A 19,122-nucleotide genomic window follows, 5' to 3' on the forward strand; every position below is an offset into this window, starting at 1 on the left:
GTTAAAATGCTATTGAAAAAATTGACATTAAATCCCAACTTGGGCATGATACAAGAACAAAAAAAAATGCAAAAAAATCGATAGAAATTGTTACTGCAGTTGAATAGCTAGTGAATGTGGATAAAGTACAAGCAATCAAATAAAAGCATATACATGTATCATTTCAATAATCATCACAAGTTGAATGTTGATTTAAAAGTTTGTAAGATAAATCCTTATAGATTTGTTCGAATTAGTACTAAGATAAATCAACAGAGTGATTAAGTTTATCAACAAGAGAGGAGGAGAAAACTTGAAGAAGATGCAGATGCACTTCATATATATATAGTCTTTGTTCATATATTTAACCAGAAGCTACATTATTAGCTTGTAGGTTCAGAGATAAGAGTGGAAGAAAGTTTGATCCTAATTCTTAGCAGCAATATCTGCTCACTATTGAATATGAATCTGATAGAGACAATCAAGAAAGATTAGTAATTGAATGATTTGGCTTAATCAGCATGAAAAGATGTATATTACTTCTGGGATTGATGGCATTTTCAGGACTATATGTCACTCTGCAAATATTTCAAGAGTTCCAAAATGCACAAGAAAATTAATTTACCATGAAAACAAATAATATAAAGTTCGAAATAGAAAAATGTTCAACCACTCAAGATGAATGTTCAACCACACAATTGTTCAACAAAAATTATAACAGCTCCTAAGGTCAAATATTGGAAATTCTTATAGATTAGCTCCACTTACTACTTAGACAAACAAATTGGAGTTATTAAGTTTCTCAACATGAGGAGAGGGGAGAAAACTTGAGGAAGCTGTAGATGCACTTAAGATACATAGTCTTTGTTCATATATTTCATCACTAACTACAATGCTTGTAGGCTCTGTGACGCGAGTGGAAGAAAAGTTCGATCGTTGCCTAGTTCTTGGTAGCCATATTTGCTCACTATTGAATGTGGATCTGATAGAGATAGTCAAGAAAGATTAGCAATTGAATGTTTTTGCTTAATCAGCATGAGAAGATATATATTACCTCTAGGAATGATGGTGCATATGGTGTTGTTCTTCTCAAGACTATAAGACATTCTGCAAACACTTTAAGAGTTTGAAAATGGACAAGAAGATTAATTTGCCATGAAAACAAATAATATAAAGCTGAAATAGATAAATATGCTCGGACAGTTTTGATGCAGTGGTATTCAAATTGTTCACACATGCCCTTAATTTCCCAAGAACATCATCAAATTTCAGTAATTCTTTTGCAACTTCAACAGAAGCATCAATCTCTTTGGAACTCAATTGTGTTTTAAAAGTGTCGAACGAAAACAACACCCAAGGTGAGTTTATTTTCAAAATGAACGAAAACAAAAACTTAAAACACAAAGCGATTGGATCCAAATTGATAGCTTGCCCTTCGGATAAATGGTCAGGTCATGTAGTTGGTATTATATATATATATATGATCATGTGGAACTCCAAAGCTTGCTACCGACACAGTTGCAATTAACTCGAGCTTGAGGTGATACGTGTAGAACACAAAATAAGCAACATAAATAAAGATTATTAAATAGCTCAGAGAATAAAATGGAGACGAGCAATTTGTGAAAAATTAGTCTATGGCGTGGTAAGTGTTAATGAGATTCAATAAGCAAACACAAAATGCAGTATGAACGAAGTGGTGATATTCCTTGTTAGCATTAACGCACCTTGGCCTTGTCCTCTTTGACCGCTGTAATATTAATGTGAGGGATGTGCTTGATGTTAGGCCAGTCCGGGCCGATGTTCTTTTGGCAACGCTTCTCAAGTTTTGCACTGCATCCATCAATCACCAGAAGCTCCAGTGAGGCAGGCATCCTGGGTAGTGACTTGAGTTCTGGAGCATAAGATATACTAAGAGCCTTGAGCGATGAAAAACTCTCTAAAATTACAGGTAAAGATTGCAGATGAGGCATCTGTTGCAATATTAATTTTTCCAGAGACTCCCGACATTGCAACAACCACTGCTCTATCTCAGAAGGAAAACAAGTGATTTCCTGTTTGATAGAAAGGGTCTTTAGCTTTTCTGGGATCGGCAAAATGGGTAGATAGAAGATCCTGTCAATCTCAATAAAATCAAGTGAAGGTAATGTTCCCTTCTTTATCTTTGTTGCACTTTGTTCTGTTGTTGTTGCAGTATTTTGTACAGTGGACAATGTTGTAGCGATTAATTTGGGGCAGTTGTAAATATACAATTGTCTGAGGGAGATAAGTGCCGTCAATGACTCCAATTTACATAATTCTTCACAATCAGAAATCCACAATGTCTGCAACGCTGTCAAATTATGCAGATACTCTATGTTGGGAAGAGACACCAAATGATTGCACTTTGATATATACAACCTTTTGAGGGAGGTAAGCCCTTGAAGGCAGCAACCCAACGACTCTTGTGAAATCTTAGACATTGAAAATGTTAGGGATTCAAGTGAGGATGGAAAGATGCTAGCAGCTTTATTAATCGTAGAGTGATCAAAAACTGAGGAAGATGATGCCGCATGCTTCCTTGTCTTGTCTTTTAAAAGTTGCTATGACTCAACGTCAGTAGTGAGGAATTTCGGACAATCTTTAATACCTAGATGTTTAAGAGATTTTATAATATATAAGCCTCCAGGTGAAGTCAAGTCTTCACAATTCCAAATATCCAAGCTTCGAAGTGTAGTGAGATGTTCCAGCTCATTTGTTAACGGAAGTGATGTCATGCCCTGTAAACAACTTAATGATAATTCAATGAGCGAAGTAAGACCTCGTAGATAACTTGCCAAATCTTTGTGTTTCTGAAGAATTTCAAGTTTGAGTATTTCCAGTGACGACGGAAGGAAATTACCATCCTCTTCACCAATTGATCCAATGTCTACATTCTCAGAGTAGCCATGCATTTCAAGGGACTTGAGGGACATCAGCTGTTGAAATCCTCCAAATGTTATAGAACCATTAGAACACTTGTAAGACCGTGGAAGAGATTCTAACCACAACTTTTTCATGCAAAGATTCTTTATAGACAACGGAAGGTCCGGAATTTTCTTTAGTTTGGGACAATTTTCAATTTTAAACATTTTGAGAGGAGGGAACCATTGATAGTCATCCGCACCATTCCATTCCTCCAAGAGGGGAAGATCCCGAAACTCAAGTTCCTCTAAAACCGGAAATTGTCTTTCCATCGGATCGGAGGAGTGACAACCTAAACTTCTTATAGCTTTCATGTCAATCAATTTTATTAACTTAAGGCAGGGCAGCTTCCATAGAGGGGGCAGCTCTTCCAAATTTGTACAACCATATAATTCAAGAGATTCAAGCCGAGAAAGAGATCGAGGATTCATCCACGGTGCGGGCCTACCACCTTTATACTTTGTAATGATGAGTTTTCTAATCGTCGAAGGGGGTTGTAGAGCCGCTAGAACCTCCTGTTGATCATGGCCAATATTACTACTTGCTTCATCCCGGTCTGACTCATACCAGTATGCCTTCTTCCAGTTCAGTTTCAAGCTTGTGAGATAACTTTTACTGACCAAGTTGACGTTATTGGCCTCTTCAAGATTGTGCACATTGGAAAGATTTGAAATAGACAATTCGCAGAGATTATCCATATTCATCAACTCATCAATTCTATATCCGGGTTCTGTGCCCACATTGAAGTATAATTCTTGAAGGGATGTTAACTTTCCTACTTTGGCCACTGAGAAAAGTACATTGTAAGGTACTCTGTATAGATGTCTTAAGTTTGTCAACTTGCTTGTGTCTTTTGCTAGAATAGCATTGTATCCAATTAGAACTTGTAAGAAGTAGAACTTACAGATTGATAGTGATGGTAGTTGACTTGAAATTTCAAGAAATCGTAGTTTTACAAAGTCACTGATGCTTTCCAAACACTGATTAGACTCAATAATCAATACTCGAATTCTTCTCGGTGATTTACATGCATCTCGAATAAAATCATCAAGTTTTTGAGAATTATCATAATACTTTTCTATCCGGAGAGTTCGCAAGTGCTTGAATTTGCACACCATGTTAGCTAGATCACCGAGTTGAGCATCTATACTGGTAATAGATATAGATATATGTCGGATGGCATTATAATCGCAAATGTAACTTGGAGTGTCATGCACAATTCGACAACATTCATAGCGCGAGACATGGCGAGAAAGACCGTTCAACATATCATGCATGGTGTAATAGATGGCTTCTAAACCATAAGGTGTAATGCCTTCTTGAAATGCACTCCAATTGTCTATATGAACATCAAAGAAAGATTTGTTGCACAATATATCAAAACAATAGTTAGCTATGTCCTCATCTGAGCCCTCCTCTGATCCATCTGAGTAAATTAGGCCTGCTGCCACCCACATACATACTAACTTTTGCTTTTTGAATTTGTAATCTTGAGGAAATATGCTGCAATAGGAAAAGCACCGCTTCAAGCGCGGTGGAAGCATCTTGAAACTAAGTGTTAGAGCCGGAATGAATTCATAGTTGTCTAAATCTTGCGGCATTTTCCATAATTCACTTCCCGAAATGCTCGTCCAATGATCTGCTTCCAGTTTATTGTTCAACGCTCCTCCAATTGACTTTGCTAGAAGAGGCACACCATGCAATTTCTCCACTATTTCTTCACCTATTTTTTTAAGTAGTGGGAATTCATTTGGGTCTTGATCGACAAATGCATGCTCGTAGAGCAGTGAACGACATTCATCCTTTGGTAAGCCCTGCAATGTCATTGGCTTCATTGTGCCCCCTTTGATTACCTTTGAGACCATCTTCGCGACTGATTCCAATCTAGTTGTTAATATTATCCAGCTACCCTTTTGGCCATGTAGCAGTGGAGCACGTAGTTTCTCCCACTCTCTTTGGTTTTTGTCATCCCAAGCATCATCCAGGACAAGTAAAAATCTTTTGGAATGTAACTTCTCCTTGAGCTTAACTGGTATCCGTTCCAATGGCCCAGATTCAGATTGGTCAGTTAAACACTCCAGAATTTTCTTCATAAGACTTGATGCATTGAGATCAGGTAAGGAATCACATACCCAGATCTTGACGTCGAAGTGTCCCTTCTTCTCATTTTCAAAATGATCAAAGACTTGTTGAGCGAGAGCAGTCTTCCCCATACCACCCATCGCTACCAAAGGAAGGCAATGCACATTTTGACTGGTCTGAATTTCAGATTCTTCTCCCAGCAAATACTGAATGATTTTCCCTTTTTCCTCCTCGCGTCCTTTGAATGATAATTCAGGCAAACAAGAGGTGATCCTACTCTGATTAGACAATGTTAGACTCTCCTGCTCCTGCTGCATTTGTCCAGTGCCGACGCCACTTGTTGGCATCACCAATGCCCGAAATGTCTCGACATCTGAAGCAGAGGTTTTCAAATTCTCCACGCACGTCCTTAATCTCTCAAGAACATCATCATCACTTTTCAGAAATCTTTTTGCAGCTCTAAAATAAGGGTCAATAATTGTAGAAAGCCTACTTTTGTCACCATCAGATTTCTTCTCCAGTTCATGATATTCCAACTCATCCAGCACTTCCTCAGCCTCGTCGATGTCATCCCTGAACTGCCACAACCACTTGATTAAAGCTGGATTATGAGATTCATACATAGTTAATTTATCTTCAGCATAGCCAACAACTGCTTGGATCTGAGGAAGTAAGCGTTTGAGGTTTTGCAATTCTTCTTGCAAGTTAGCTTTCCAGTAGTACTGATCTTGCACATACGTACTGACTTTATCAATTAATTTATCGATGACTTTTGCACAAGCACGATCCAGTATTGGCGAGACTACGTCCATAGCTGCTGTTACTGATCAACGATTTTAGATAAATTAGATGACAGTATTCATAATCATCTTTCGTCTATTAAAAAACACAAAGTAGCTGGGATCTCACGAACAAATCTGTAATAGCAACAAAAGCATATAGTATACATGAGATCTTAGAAGCAAATTAATCTGTACAAGAAACCCAAAAAAAATAAAAAGAGCAACAAAGAGGAATATATCATCACATATGTTTTGCCATAGAATAATAAATCAAGAAGAAAGATGGTTTAATTACCTAGTTGAAGCTGAACAGAGCTGGAATGCTATCCTGATAGATAGATGTGAAGAAGAACCAAGAAGACAAGTTAATTTTTCTTTTCAGTTGTTGAATGAATGTTGGATCTGTGTTCCAACATGAACGTCAAGATCATTAATTTTTGCTCTTGGAGTTTTCCTATGATTGAAGTTGAAGAGAGCTGAATGGTATATCCTGTCAGATCAATGGCCCCAGCTTTACACTTATTGCCCTTGGAGTTTTCCTATAATTGATGTTGGACAGAGTTCAATGGTTAGATGATTTTTCTTGCCTGTAGAATAATTGGTCTGTGTGCCAATAAGGATCTGGAGATCAATTAGGTGACGGCACAATGAATAAAAAAACCATTAAGTTTATAATAAAAATTTAATTAATTAATTCAATCCATCATAAGTTTAAATAGATTTTCTAATTAAATCCTAATCAGATTATACCATTAAATATATATAAATTTATTTTATATTTTAAAAATTATAATAAAATATCATTAATATTATTATCAACTTGTATTATTGTCAACTTATTATTATCATTAATTTTATTTAAAATTTATTATTATCGTATAAAATATGATTTAATATCATTAATATAGTGTCAAATTTATTATTATGAACTTGTTATTGTCGTTAATATTAACATTTTTAATTTGATTTAAATTATTCTAAAGAGAATTTTAATAAAATATTAAATTGATTTAGTCTAGATGAATTTGATTTTCTTATTAAATACTAAATTATTTTTTAAGGATTTTTAATAGCATCGTATAATTCTAAAAATCTAATTTTGATTAATCTAATTCCGACCCAAATCAATCCTTAGGATCACGACCTATATATAAACTATACCTCTAACCACCTAGACAATTGCAAATAGAAAGCTAACTATTTGAGGATAAATGAGAGAAAATGTTTGTAGTGTTTTAATTATTATTATTATTTTATAATCTCAATATCGACTAAATTTTAGGATGAACGACCTTTTTGCCTAGTTCATCCATCGGCTAAATCTGGTAGTGTGAGTGGCTCGGTAGCTCACATACTCAGCTTTTGACCATGATTGACAAGTTTCTTGTCAATACACAAATCCTGAGTGCGGAGTTGATCGGCTAGAACTTGCTGCTGCGCCATGCCTTGGACATCTTTTAATTACTTTAGCACAGTAATATTATCATTGTGATAAGTGTATGATTCATTGATTTGAAAGATATAGCCCTCACGGATTAGCACAATTAGTAACTATATGAATGATTGTTTTAATAGATTTTAGGGTTAATTTTTAACGGATGTATAATATCTCATTAGGTGACCTGACATCTCTTTGTAAAAGGGTATTGTGTTATGACAAAATTTCTCCTGTGATTTATCTATTTATAATTAGCCGAGGGGCCGGCGATATTGAGTGGGATCATTCGACTAAGGTTGAATAAGACTCGTAATTTACCACATTTCAGAATGAGGGGTCGTTATAAAGAAATCACTAAGATGACGACTTCATCTTTTGCCCTTAGATATTTTTTACTTTATACATATATTTTTAATAAATATTTATTAAATTAAACACTAAATTTGTTTATGAATACAATATTAATTGCTTAGGCTTTTAATATAACGAATAATAGAATAATCAAATTGGTTAAATTTACTAATAAAGGCATTAGTAAATAACAAAATGATTAAAATGTTAATCAGGTATTCAGGTGCTCAGAAGGAGCTCCCAAGGTGGACGTGGCACAGGACAGGGAGCCGCTCCTTGTTTTTTTTTTTTTTTTAATTTAAAATATTTTTTTTTAATTTAAATTTTATAATGAGAGGTTTCTAATTATTGTGGAGACATATGTGGCGTGGTGCGGGAGTTTTTAACTATATTAGTTATCGTAGACACGTATTTGTGTAATATAAGGTAGGAATATATATAAATTATTATTTCAGATCCATAAATTAGATTTGTACATTAAGTCCATGTAGTAGTGTAATATAAGGGTGACGTTCGAGAATTTCAATAAGATCATGTATATCAGCTACTTTATTTAAAAATTTTACCTTGAAATTTAGATAGGATAACTAAAAAATCTTTACATCAACTACCCTATCCATTTTTTAAATTTAGATTTGATGAATAGTGATTCTCTAAATTTAGGGAATGAAACCTCTATCCTAAAAATAAAATAATATTTTTTTAATCTCTCTCCTTCCACTCATTCTATAAATATAATAATAAATAAATAAAAGAAAAAGAAGAAAATAATTTTAGGGTAGCTGATATAGTGCGTAGTGAAAAATGATTGCCTAAATTTAATAAAGTAAGTTATTTACCTTAAATTTTAGATATAACAATAGGAAAATTGATATGGATGCTCTAACAAATCTGTAACAAACTTTTCCTTTTAAAAAATTAATTTAATTTTTATATCATATATTAAACTGATAAGAACTATACATGATCTTAGTCAAGAGGCTGAGAAAGTTATGCTTTCCAATCTCGTTGGCCCAAGTATTTATAAAAGATTTTTCGCTCACCATTTTACCAATTCTAATACATGGGACTAAGAGAACTACGGTAAATAATAAAAAAAATTACTAATAAGTCTTAGATGTGAACTAGACAGAGAATATGGAGAAGTCATGATAAGAGTAGGAGAAAATTACTTAGGCGATGTTGCCAGAGCAGTATGGGAAACCTATAAAACTACTTATTCTGAGAAAGTAACAAGGATTGCTTCTCAAGGAAACAACATACTAAATTTTTGCTATAAAATATATAGGTTATTCACTACAAGAGACTCTAATACAGGATCAGACATACAACAAAGAGAAGCACTTCGAGATTTAGAATAGTTACAACTTTTTAGTTGGAATTGGATTAAGTCATTCTGTAATAGTTTCTTAGCATTTTTATAGTCTCAGGAAATTACTATAATCCCGAGTTAGGAGAAAGACTATTTAGCAAACTTCAAGAGAGTTAGGAATAAAATACATAAAGTCTGACCAGATATGAAAGTAGCACCACAATATTATAATATTGGAGTACGTATTCAACACATTATTTCCATACTTAAAGGAAAATGTGTTGAAGCAATCTGGGTACCCTAGGTTTTGATATATGAGCAAAGGTTTAAGTTAGGTTTATTTTTGTATTTGATATACATTGTTAGTGTGCAAGATACATGTATAACAAGGAAAGTCCAAGGGTCAGTCTTGGCGATGTAAGTCTAAGCATGTAGTCTTGGTGATGTAAGTCCAAGCATGTAATCTTGGCAACGTAAGTCGAAGTGTGACTTGGTAATGGATGAAGCCTCGGAGGCATGACCTCTTGGCAAAGGAAGACCCGACAATAATGATAAGGCTGATGGAAGCTCCAAAAGGTAAGACGTAAAGGATGGGGAGACATCTGAGGGACGTGAGGCTGATGGAGGAGTCTATAAGGCTAGGTCTAGGTTGTGCGAGTAAGGACGAGTGCATGAGAAATTGTACTCAGGGTACATAAGAAAAAGATTGATATGGATGGAAACATAAGTACCTATAAATCTAGGCTTGTGGCAAAGGATTTCAATCAACGTCAAGAAATTGACTATGATGAAACATTTTCACCCGTTGTAATGCTTAAGTCTATTAGAATTTTGCTAGCTATAACAGCTTACAAGGATTACGAGATTTAGAAATAGATGTTAAAACTGCTTTCCTAAATGGAAGGTTACAGGAGGAAGTATATATGGTACAACCTCCCAATTTTATAAAATCCAAGAATGCCAATAAATTATCTAAGCTCAAGAGGTCTATTTATGGACTAAAGCAAACATCTCGGAGTTGGAATCTGTGATTTGATGAAGCCATTAAAGATTTTTCTTTTGTCAAGAATCCAGAAGAACCTTGCGTTTACAAAAAGATTAGTGGGAACAAGATTACGTTCCTAGTGTTGTATGTTGATGATATACTTCTTATAGGCAATGACATCCCTAACCTAGAATCTACCAAGACTTGGTTGGGAGAGTATTTTTCAATGAAAGATGTTAGGGATTCAACCTATGTCTTAGGTATTAGAATATATCGAGATAGACAAAGTAGGTTACTAGGGTTGAGCCAAGGTACATACATTGACAAAATGCTGAATAGATTCGATATGCAGGATTCTAAGAGAGGATATTTACCAGTGTCACATGGTGTGCATCTTTCCAAGACTATGTGTCCAGAAACACAAGAGGAGAGAAGTATAATGGACAAGATACCTTATGCATTGGCTATATGGTCCATAATGTATACTATGATATGCACTCAACAAGATGTCTCATATGCTTTAAGCATGACGAGTAGATATCAGTTAGATCCTAGAGAGGGTCATTGGACTACAATAAAAACTATCCTCAAGTATCTTAGAAGAACAAAGAATATGTTCTTAGTTTTTGGAGGAGGCGAGAAATTAGTCGTTTGAGGATATATTGACATAAGTTTTCAGACAGATCGAGATGTTCTAAAATTACAGCAAGGATATGTGTTTTGTTTGAATGGTGCAGCTGTTTACTGGAGGAGTTACAAGGAGGAGACAATTACAGATTCAACAACTATGTCTGACTATATAGCAACTTCATAGGTAGCAAAGGAAGCTATGTGGATCAAGAACTTCATAGCGGAGCTTGAAGTGGTTCTTAGCATTGTTGATCCAGTTGTGCTATACTATGATAATAATGCGGCCATAACACAGGCAAAGAAGCCAAGGTCCCACCAATGATCCAAACATGTAATGAGGAAGTATCACCTCCTCAGAGAGATTGTTCAGAGGGGTTGGTTAACAGAGTAGATACCAATGAGAACATAGCAGGCCCACTCATAAAGGTCTTACCTTTGCAGAAACATGAGACCCATGTGAGGAGCCTAGGACTGAGAGCCTATAGTGTTTGGTAATAGTGTAAGTGAGAGATTGTTAGTGTATGCATTTATGTGCCAAGACACTCTTTATGTATTTTGTAGATAATTATTTCATAAAGGCAAGTATTTATTATTAATTATTACTTTTCTGTATGTATATGATTAATGATAAAGTCTTACAAATTAATGAGTATATTAATATGAAAATAATCCTTGATCTGATAGATATGTAGAGGGGACATGGATATCTAGATCAATGTTAAGTATGACTAGGTCGAGATAGACCAAGGAATGGATATCCAAGTTATTCTTGGGGGTGCCTTAAGCTTAGAGGTACACTAGACATGACCCGATTAAGAGGAGACCACATATTAAGCATTATTGGTCTTTCCTCTTATGAACGAGTGTAACTAATCTTTTGACTTGAGACATCCATTTATTCTATGCACGAAGTTATGTACTTTGATGCCATTAAAAGTAATCTTTAATCAGATTATGACTAATACGGTAGTTGGGTGTAAAGTAAAGTGTAGAGAGAATAATGTTGAGTCAATAAAGGATTCATCGCTCTCTTGGATTATGAGTCAACATCATGGCTGCTTGACAGAGATATTAGTGACTCGAAATTCATAGTTATGGAGGAATGATTTTGTAGGACCATTAGATTCGATAGAGGGGGGGGGGTGAATATCGATTCGAAAATACAGAGTATAAGCGCAGCAGAAAAGTAAATGAACACAGTTGTTTTTTACTTCGTTCGGAGCCTGTGACGACTCCTACTCGAAGGCCCGTACTCCGTGAGTACTTTCGTTGGGCAATTCACTAGCAATTCGAAATAATGATTACAAAAAATAGTACAATGAATGCTAATGAAAATGAAAAGCAAATACCGACAATAAAGACAAGAAATGAGCGTAGTGTCGGAGATTTGTTAGCGTCGCAGAAGTGCAGAGCAGTGGAAGACTTTTCTTTTCGTTGTTGTTCTGAAGCTTCCCTCTGACCCTTCTTTTATATGAAGCTCGGGGCGCCTTGGATTCCTTCCGGGCGCCCTGGTGAGACGTGGCAAGTCCAACCAGCGAGCTCCACGTGGCGACGCGCGATCAGGATGAAATTTCCCTCCCGGGCGCCCGGACCCTGTTTTCCCGCAGAATCCGTCCTGCAAGACAAACGTTAGTCCGGAGGCAAATTTACCCTGCAACACAGATTGTTAGCAAAAGCAAAGTGAGTATGAGTTAGATTCCGTCTTTCCGAGACCGGAATCTAGTCACGATCTCGACTTAGATATCCGAAATGGATCTAAGCCGGATCGACGCCTAATGTTCCCTTCCCGGGAATGCGTCCTCGCAGTCACTCCCCTCCAGTGACTTACCTTACTTACCTGCCAGAGGTCCGGTCAGCCCTTCGACCCGTCTAGACTTCTCGCCAGCTATCCGGTCAGCCCGTCGACCAAGCTGGACTTCTCGCCAGCTATCCGGTCAGCCCGTCGACCTAGCTGGACTTCTCGCCAAGCGTCCGGTCAGCCCGTCGACCCGCTTGGACTTCTCGCCAGCTATCCGGTCAGCCCGTCGACCTAGCTGGACTTCTCCTGCACACTCGATCAAGGTGTCAGACAACAACAAAACTAACTTAACCTATTTGTCATTCATCAAAACCTGGGTTAGACCGTTAGTGCTACCCGCACCAACAATCTCCCTCTTTTTGATGGAATGACAACTTGGTTAAGTTAGTGAAAGAACGCAAAAACCAGGTACATTGGTTTTAAAGTTAGTTTCAGTGTTTTCAATTTTGGTTTATCTAACTTAACCACCTAACTCTCCCCCTTTGGCATTCATCAAAAAACAAGGGTAAACAATCATAGTGTAGAGTTACTGTAAAAAAGAGTAATCACAGCTAATCTTGAAAAAATCTGAGTTTGGTTTAAGAAAACAAAATCCAAGGAAAAAATCAAGTTGACTTGGGGGAGACAAGTTGAATTTTGAAAGGTATAAATTTAAAAAAAAATTTAAATTAGGTTTTTCAACTTTTCAAGAGGTAAATTTTCTTTTCAGGTTTGAGTAACATTTACTTTCAAAAGGTAAATTTTTAACTTCAATATTTCAAAACAAAGCAAAAGTTAAACAAGTAAGATTAAATTTGCCACAATAATTTTTAAGGCTAATTTGATAAAAGCTAAATTTAGAAAGTTTAATTTTCAATAGTCAACTTTTTAGATCAGGTTTGAGAATTAGGTGGGATTAAACTTTCAAGTTTTTCAAACACTTAGTTAAATTTAACTTTTTTGTAAATCAATGTTCAAACATAAGTTAGTTTAAAAAACATTTGTCAAACACATAAAATTTTGATTAATTTCTCCCCCTGAATTTGATACTCCTTTAATTTATTATTTCCTTTAATTTATTAAATTTTCTAGGGGATTTAAAAAGAAAAAAAATTGAACCTCCCCCTGAATTGGTTACTCCCCTTAATTTAATATCTCTCCCTTAAGTTAATACTAAGGTTTGGTTGTGTTAAATTTCAAAAGCCCTAACACATTTGTCTAATTTAGTAATATCTCTGTATCCTTGGTATAACTGTTTATTTGAATTTGATTAATCAATTATTAATTAATTTTAGATTGCGCTTAACTTTAGTTTAAGGTTAAATAAGATAAGATTTTATTAATTCAATAACAGTTAAACATTATCAATAATTTATTGATTAGTTTTTACTTGATTTAATAATTTAATACTTAGTGAAATAATTTAAATTTCATATTACCTGATTGAGTTGGTCAATAAAAGTGTTAGTTATAATTATCATTATTAGAATTTTTATTTATTTATTTAATTTTTTTTAAAGGGATTTCTAAAACAGCATTTAAAAGGAATTTAAAATGATTTTTATAATATGTTTTATGTCAATTAACATACGTTTGATTCAGTTTTGATTTTAAATTAAAATTAATATTAGTGGTTAATTTAAGTTTAAGTTTAATTTTAAGTTTAAGTTAAAAATTTTTTAATTTTAATTGTAATTTAAGTTTTAATTTAAGATTTAATTTTCAGTTAAGTTAAATTAACAAATAATTTTAAGGTTAAAATGATGTTTAAGATTAAAAATGAGTTTAAAGTCAAAATAATAATTTTTAAAGTGAAAATAGTCTATAGAAATAATTTATTATTATTACTATTTTTTTTAAGTTAAAAGAATTTTATTATAGTGAAAAAATAAGAAGAATTTTTCAAAATGATACATAATTTTTAAAATAGTTTTAAAATGATTTTTAAGTTAAAACAATTTTAAAAATATAATTTTTATCTTAAAATAATTTTAAGTTAAAATAATTTTTAAAATAACAATAATTTTTAAAAGGTTTTAAAAGAATTTTTTAAAAGAATTTTTAAAGTTTTTAAAATGATTTTTAAAAGAGTTTTTTTTAAAAAATAATTTTTAAAATGTTTTAAAATAATTTTTAAAAGTTTTTAAAATGATTTTTAAAAGAGTTTTTAAAATAATTTTTAAAATGTTTTAAAATAATTTATAAAAGAATTTTTTAAAGTAGTTTTTAAAGAATTTTTAAAAGAATTTTAAAAATAGTTTTTTAAAGGATTTTTAGAAGAATTTTAAAAATAGTTTTTTAAAGAATTTTTAAAATAATTTTTTTTTTAAGAATTTTAAAAATAGTATTTAAAGATTTTTAAAAATATTTTTTAAATAATTTTAAAAATAGTTTTTTTTTTAAGAATTTTTAAAATAGTTTTTAAAGAATTTTTAAAATAGTTTTTAAAGAATTTTTAAAATAGTTTTTTAAAAAATAGTTTTTAAAGAATTTTTAGAAGAATTTTAAAAATTGTTTTATAAAGAATTTTTAAAAAAAATTTTAAAGAATTTTAAAAATAGTTTTTTAATGAATTTTTAAAATAATTTTTAATGAATTTTAAAAATAGTTTTTTAAAGAATTTTTAAAATAGTTTTTAAAGTATTTTTAAAATAGTTTTTAAAGAATTTTTAAAATAGTTTTTAAAGAATTTTTTAAAATGGTTTTTTTTTTTAAAGAATTGTTAGAAGAATTTTAAAAATAGTTTTTTAAAGAATTTTTAAAATAATTTTTAAAGAATTTTAAAAATAGTTTTTGAAGAATTTTTAAAATAATTTTTAAAGAATTTTAAAAATAGTTTTTTAAATAATTTTTAAAATGGTTTTTAAAGAATTTTTGATATAATTTTAAAAATAGTTTTTTAAAGAATTTTTAGAAGAATTTTAAAAATAGTTTTTTAAAGAATTTTTTAAAATAATTTTTAAAGAATTTTTAAAATAGTTTTTAAAGAATTTTAAAAAATAGTTTTTAAAGAATTTTTAAAGAATTTTAAAAAATAGTTTTTAAAGAATTTAAAAAAATAGTTTTTAAAGAATTTTTAAAATAGTTTTTAAAGAATTTTAAAAAATAGTTTTTAAAGAATTTTAAAAAATAGTTTTTAAAAAATTTTTTAAAATAGTTTTTTTTTTTAAAAGAATTGTTAGAAGAATTTTAAAAATAGTTTTTTAAAGAATTTTTAATATAATTTTTAAAGAATTTTAAAAATAGTTTTTAAAGAATTTTTAAAATAATTTTTAAAGAATTTTAAAAATAGTTTTTTAAAGAATTTTTAAAATGGTTTTTAAAGAATTTTTGATATAATTTTAAAAATAGTTTTTTAAAGAATTTTTAGAAGAATTTTAAAAATAGTTTTTTAAAGAATTTTTTAAAATAATTTTTAAAGAATTTTAAAAATAATTTTTAAAGAATTTTTAAAATAGTTTTTAAAGAATTTTAAAAAATAGTTTTTAAAGAATTTTTAAAATAGTTTTTAAAGAATTTTAAAAAATAGTTTTTAAAGAATTTAAAATAGTTTTTTTTTTATAAAAAAAAAATTATTTTTTAAAAGATTTTTTAAAAAAAGTTTTAAATAATTTTTTAAAATGATTTTGTAAAAGTTTTTTTTTTAAAAGAATTTTTAGGTTAAAATAAATTTTTAAGAAAAAAAAATAAGTTTAATTTTTAAAATAAATTTTTTAAAAGAAATTAAGTTTAATTTTTAAAATAAATTTTTAAGTTAAAAAAAATTTTATTTTAATTTAATTTTAATTAATTTAATTTAAGTTAATTTAATTTTAATTAATTTTAATTTAATTTTAAATTCGAAATTTAATTTGAAATTCGAAATTTAATTTTAATTTGAAATTCAAATTTTAATTTTAATTAATTTTAATTTAATTTGAAATTTGAAATTTAATTTTAATTTTAAATTTAATTTTAATTTGAAATTCAAATTTTAATTTTAATTTAATTTGAAATTTGAAATTTGAAATTTGAAATTTAACTTTAATTTGAAATTCAAATTTTAATTTTAAGTATTTTGAAATCCGAATTTTAATTTTAATTAATTTTAATTTTGTTTGAAAATTAATTTAATCCTTATTCATCTCACCCGATCTAGATTATCAATCAGGGAATCCTGTAATTTTGTGAGATGAATTAGATTTTATTACAGAGTTTGGTTTAACTTGTCTTAGATTCAGGTTTAGCTTTGGTCTCAACAAATAGACATTCTTCGGATAAACTTCTAAGCTTGGTGAATCACTTGGACGTCATTAGAAGTAACCAACCTTTCGAGGTTTTCCGAATAGTCCTATCCACGGAGCTTAGTACTAAACATTGGTCTAACTAGTTAGGATCCATTTAAAGATAGCTTCGGTCGGTTCCACTTGGCCAAATGCACCAGATTGAAGCCATATCTTTCTAGACATGCGATGCCCAAGCTTCCCCAACGTATTATCATCAAAAAACTTCACCAGTACCATGATTCAAGTTAAACTTGAACCCTCTTTAACTAGTCCTAATTACCCTGTCGGGTAAGTTGGTTAGGGTTACCCTGTCGGGTAGGTTAGTTTTGGAGGTGCTAGCTATTCTGGAGCCTCCCCCTGAATTATTGGCCATTAATTTAAGATTTTTGTATAATTAGAGTTGTTTTAGTTAAGTTTTAATGTTTAGTTTGTAATTTAAATTTAAGTTTTTAATTTTGAATTAATTAAATTGGTCAAATTATTTTTCTTTAAGAGAGTGTATTTAATATTTGAATTTTCTTTCAATTTCAATTTTATTGGGTTAATTGAATTATCTTTCTTTAATAGCTTATTTTTACAGTTTAAGTTTTTATTTATTTTTAAATTTGAATTAACTAAACTGTTTGAATTTATCATTATATTTTCTTTACCTTTTAAATTGATATGGTTAATTGAATTTATTAGATTAGTTTTATCTTTAAGGTTTAATTTTTTATTAATTAAATTATCTTGGTTTTGGATAGCATTTTCTAGACTGATTTTATCTTGATTATTAAATATTTTATCAAGGTATTTATTGATTTTATCCATTTTCTCATTTTTAGCATTTAAATTCAAATTTATTTTAATGTTTGACTTATTTATGTCTAAATGCTCACCTAATTTTAAATTTTCTGAATTAATTAAATTATTTGAATTGATTTGGTCATTGTTCTGTTTGACCAAGTCAAGGTTGATGCCAAATTGATCAGAGTCTTGATTGACTTGATCAGAGTCTAGATTATTTTGTGATTTTGAATTTAAATCATTTAAATCTAGGTTATCATGCACCATACTTGGACTAATTTCATACTTATCATCATGTTGATTATTTAAACTACTATTAGCAGGGGTATTTTGGTAAATATTACTAACCTTGAGCGCAACCCCTAATTCAGTAGGCTTCTCCGTTAGATTTGACTCGAGTCCATATTTGATTTTAACTTGATCTTCTAGTTCCATCGGCGTCTCGTGAAGCTTGATCAACTGGGTCCACAGCTCATATGCATTCTTGTACTTTTCTAATCTGCATAAAATATTGTTAGGTAAAACATTACAAATAATGTTACTTACCTTTTTGTTCAGTTCCGAGTTTTGAGAAGGTTTCCTCAAAATTAGCATATAATTGATGTCTACGCTTCCTAAGAAGCATTCCATTAATCGCTTCTAGTAGTTGAAGTCTTCATGATCGTATGGTGGTGGTTCGCAGGGGTTCCGTCCTTCTAGAAGAGTCATAATTTTCAGACAAGAGAAACAAACAAAAAATCTCAAGACTTGGTCTTGGATTAGCAGTGCTGGAGAAAGAATATAATATTGCACTAATTTCGAAAAATAATAAAATATTAATAAAAAAAATATTATTCCAAAATTTTGAAAATGTAATATTTTATCAATACTAAGCAACGGTGAAAAGATGATGATGTATTTTTCAAAAACGGTTTTGGAGGGAAAAAAACGAAAGGCGTAAGGTTTTATTTTAAAGACGAACGATATCTATTTTTCTTTAAAAAAAACACCCCTCTTTGCCTGACTGGTGGTTGCACTAAATCAGAGCGGTACCTGCTCTGATACCACTTGTAGGACCGTTAGATTCGATAGAGGGGGGGGTGAATATCGATTCGAAAATACAGAGTATAAGCACAGCGGAAAAGTAAATGAACACAGTTGTTTTTTACTTCGTTCGGAGCCTGTGACGACTCCTACTCGAAGGCCCGTACTCCGTGAGTACTTTCGTTGGGCAATTCACTAGCAGTTCGAAATAATGATTACAAAAAACAGTACAATGAATGCTAATGAAAATGAAAAGCAAATACCGACAATAAATACAAGAAAGGAGCGTAGTGTCGGAGCTTTGTTAGCGTCGCAGAAGTGCAGAGCAGTGGAAGACTTTTCTTTTCGTTGTTGTTCTGAAGCTTCCCTCTGACCCTTCTTTTATATGAAGCTCGGGGCGCCTTGGATTCCTTCCGGGCGCCCTGGTGAGACGTGGCAAGTCCAACCAGCGAGCTCCACGTGGCGACGCGTGATCAGGATGAAATTTCCCTCCCGGGCGCCCGGATTCCTTCCGGGCGCCCGGACCCTGTTTTCCCGCAGAATCCGTCCTGCAAGACAAACGTTAGTCCGGAGGCAAATTTACCCTGCAACACAGATTGTTAGCAAAAGCAAAGTGAGTATGAATTAGCAAAAATGAGTATGAGTTAGATTCCGTCTTTCCGAGACCGGAATCTAGTCACGATCTCGACTTAGATATCCTAAATGGATCTAAGCCGGATCGACGCCTAATGTTCCCTTCCCGGGAATGCGTCCTCGCAGTCACGCCCCT

The 19,122-nt window shown here is 31.8% G+C and overlaps 1 protein-coding gene across 3 annotated transcripts; it reads right to left on the reverse strand.

Moving 5' to 3' along the window:
- Positions 1 to 599: 599 nt before the first annotated feature.
- LOC122032161 (putative disease resistance protein RGA3) lies at positions 600 to 6,241 on the reverse strand. Of its 3 annotated transcripts, none has more exons than XM_042591421.1 (4): positions 6,082 to 6,241; positions 1,707 to 5,921; positions 1,034 to 1,086; positions 600 to 961 (listed from the first exon to the last, which is right to left on the reverse strand). In XM_042591421.1, the coding sequence occupies exon 2, from the start codon at positions 5,814 to 5,816 to the stop codon at positions 2,562 to 2,564; it is 3,255 nt and encodes a 1,084-aa protein (XP_042447355.1). In that variant the 5' UTR covers positions 5,817 to 5,921; positions 6,082 to 6,241; the 3' UTR covers positions 600 to 961; positions 1,034 to 1,086; positions 1,707 to 2,561. The 3 variants fall into 3 exon arrangements, with proteins under 3 accessions (XP_042447355.1, XP_042447357.1, XP_042447356.1); XM_042591423.1 differs by having other exon boundaries at positions 1,034 to 1,095; XM_042591422.1 differs by having other exon boundaries at positions 1,707 to 5,827; positions 6,082 to 6,239.
- Positions 6,242 to 19,122: the final 12,881 nt, after the last annotated feature.

Source organism: Zingiber officinale, chromosome 11A, assembly GCF_018446385.1.
Source record: "Zingiber officinale cultivar Zhangliang chromosome 11A, Zo_v1.1, whole genome shotgun sequence".
NCBI lineage: Eukaryota > Viridiplantae > Streptophyta > Magnoliopsida > Zingiberales > Zingiberaceae > Zingiber > Zingiber officinale.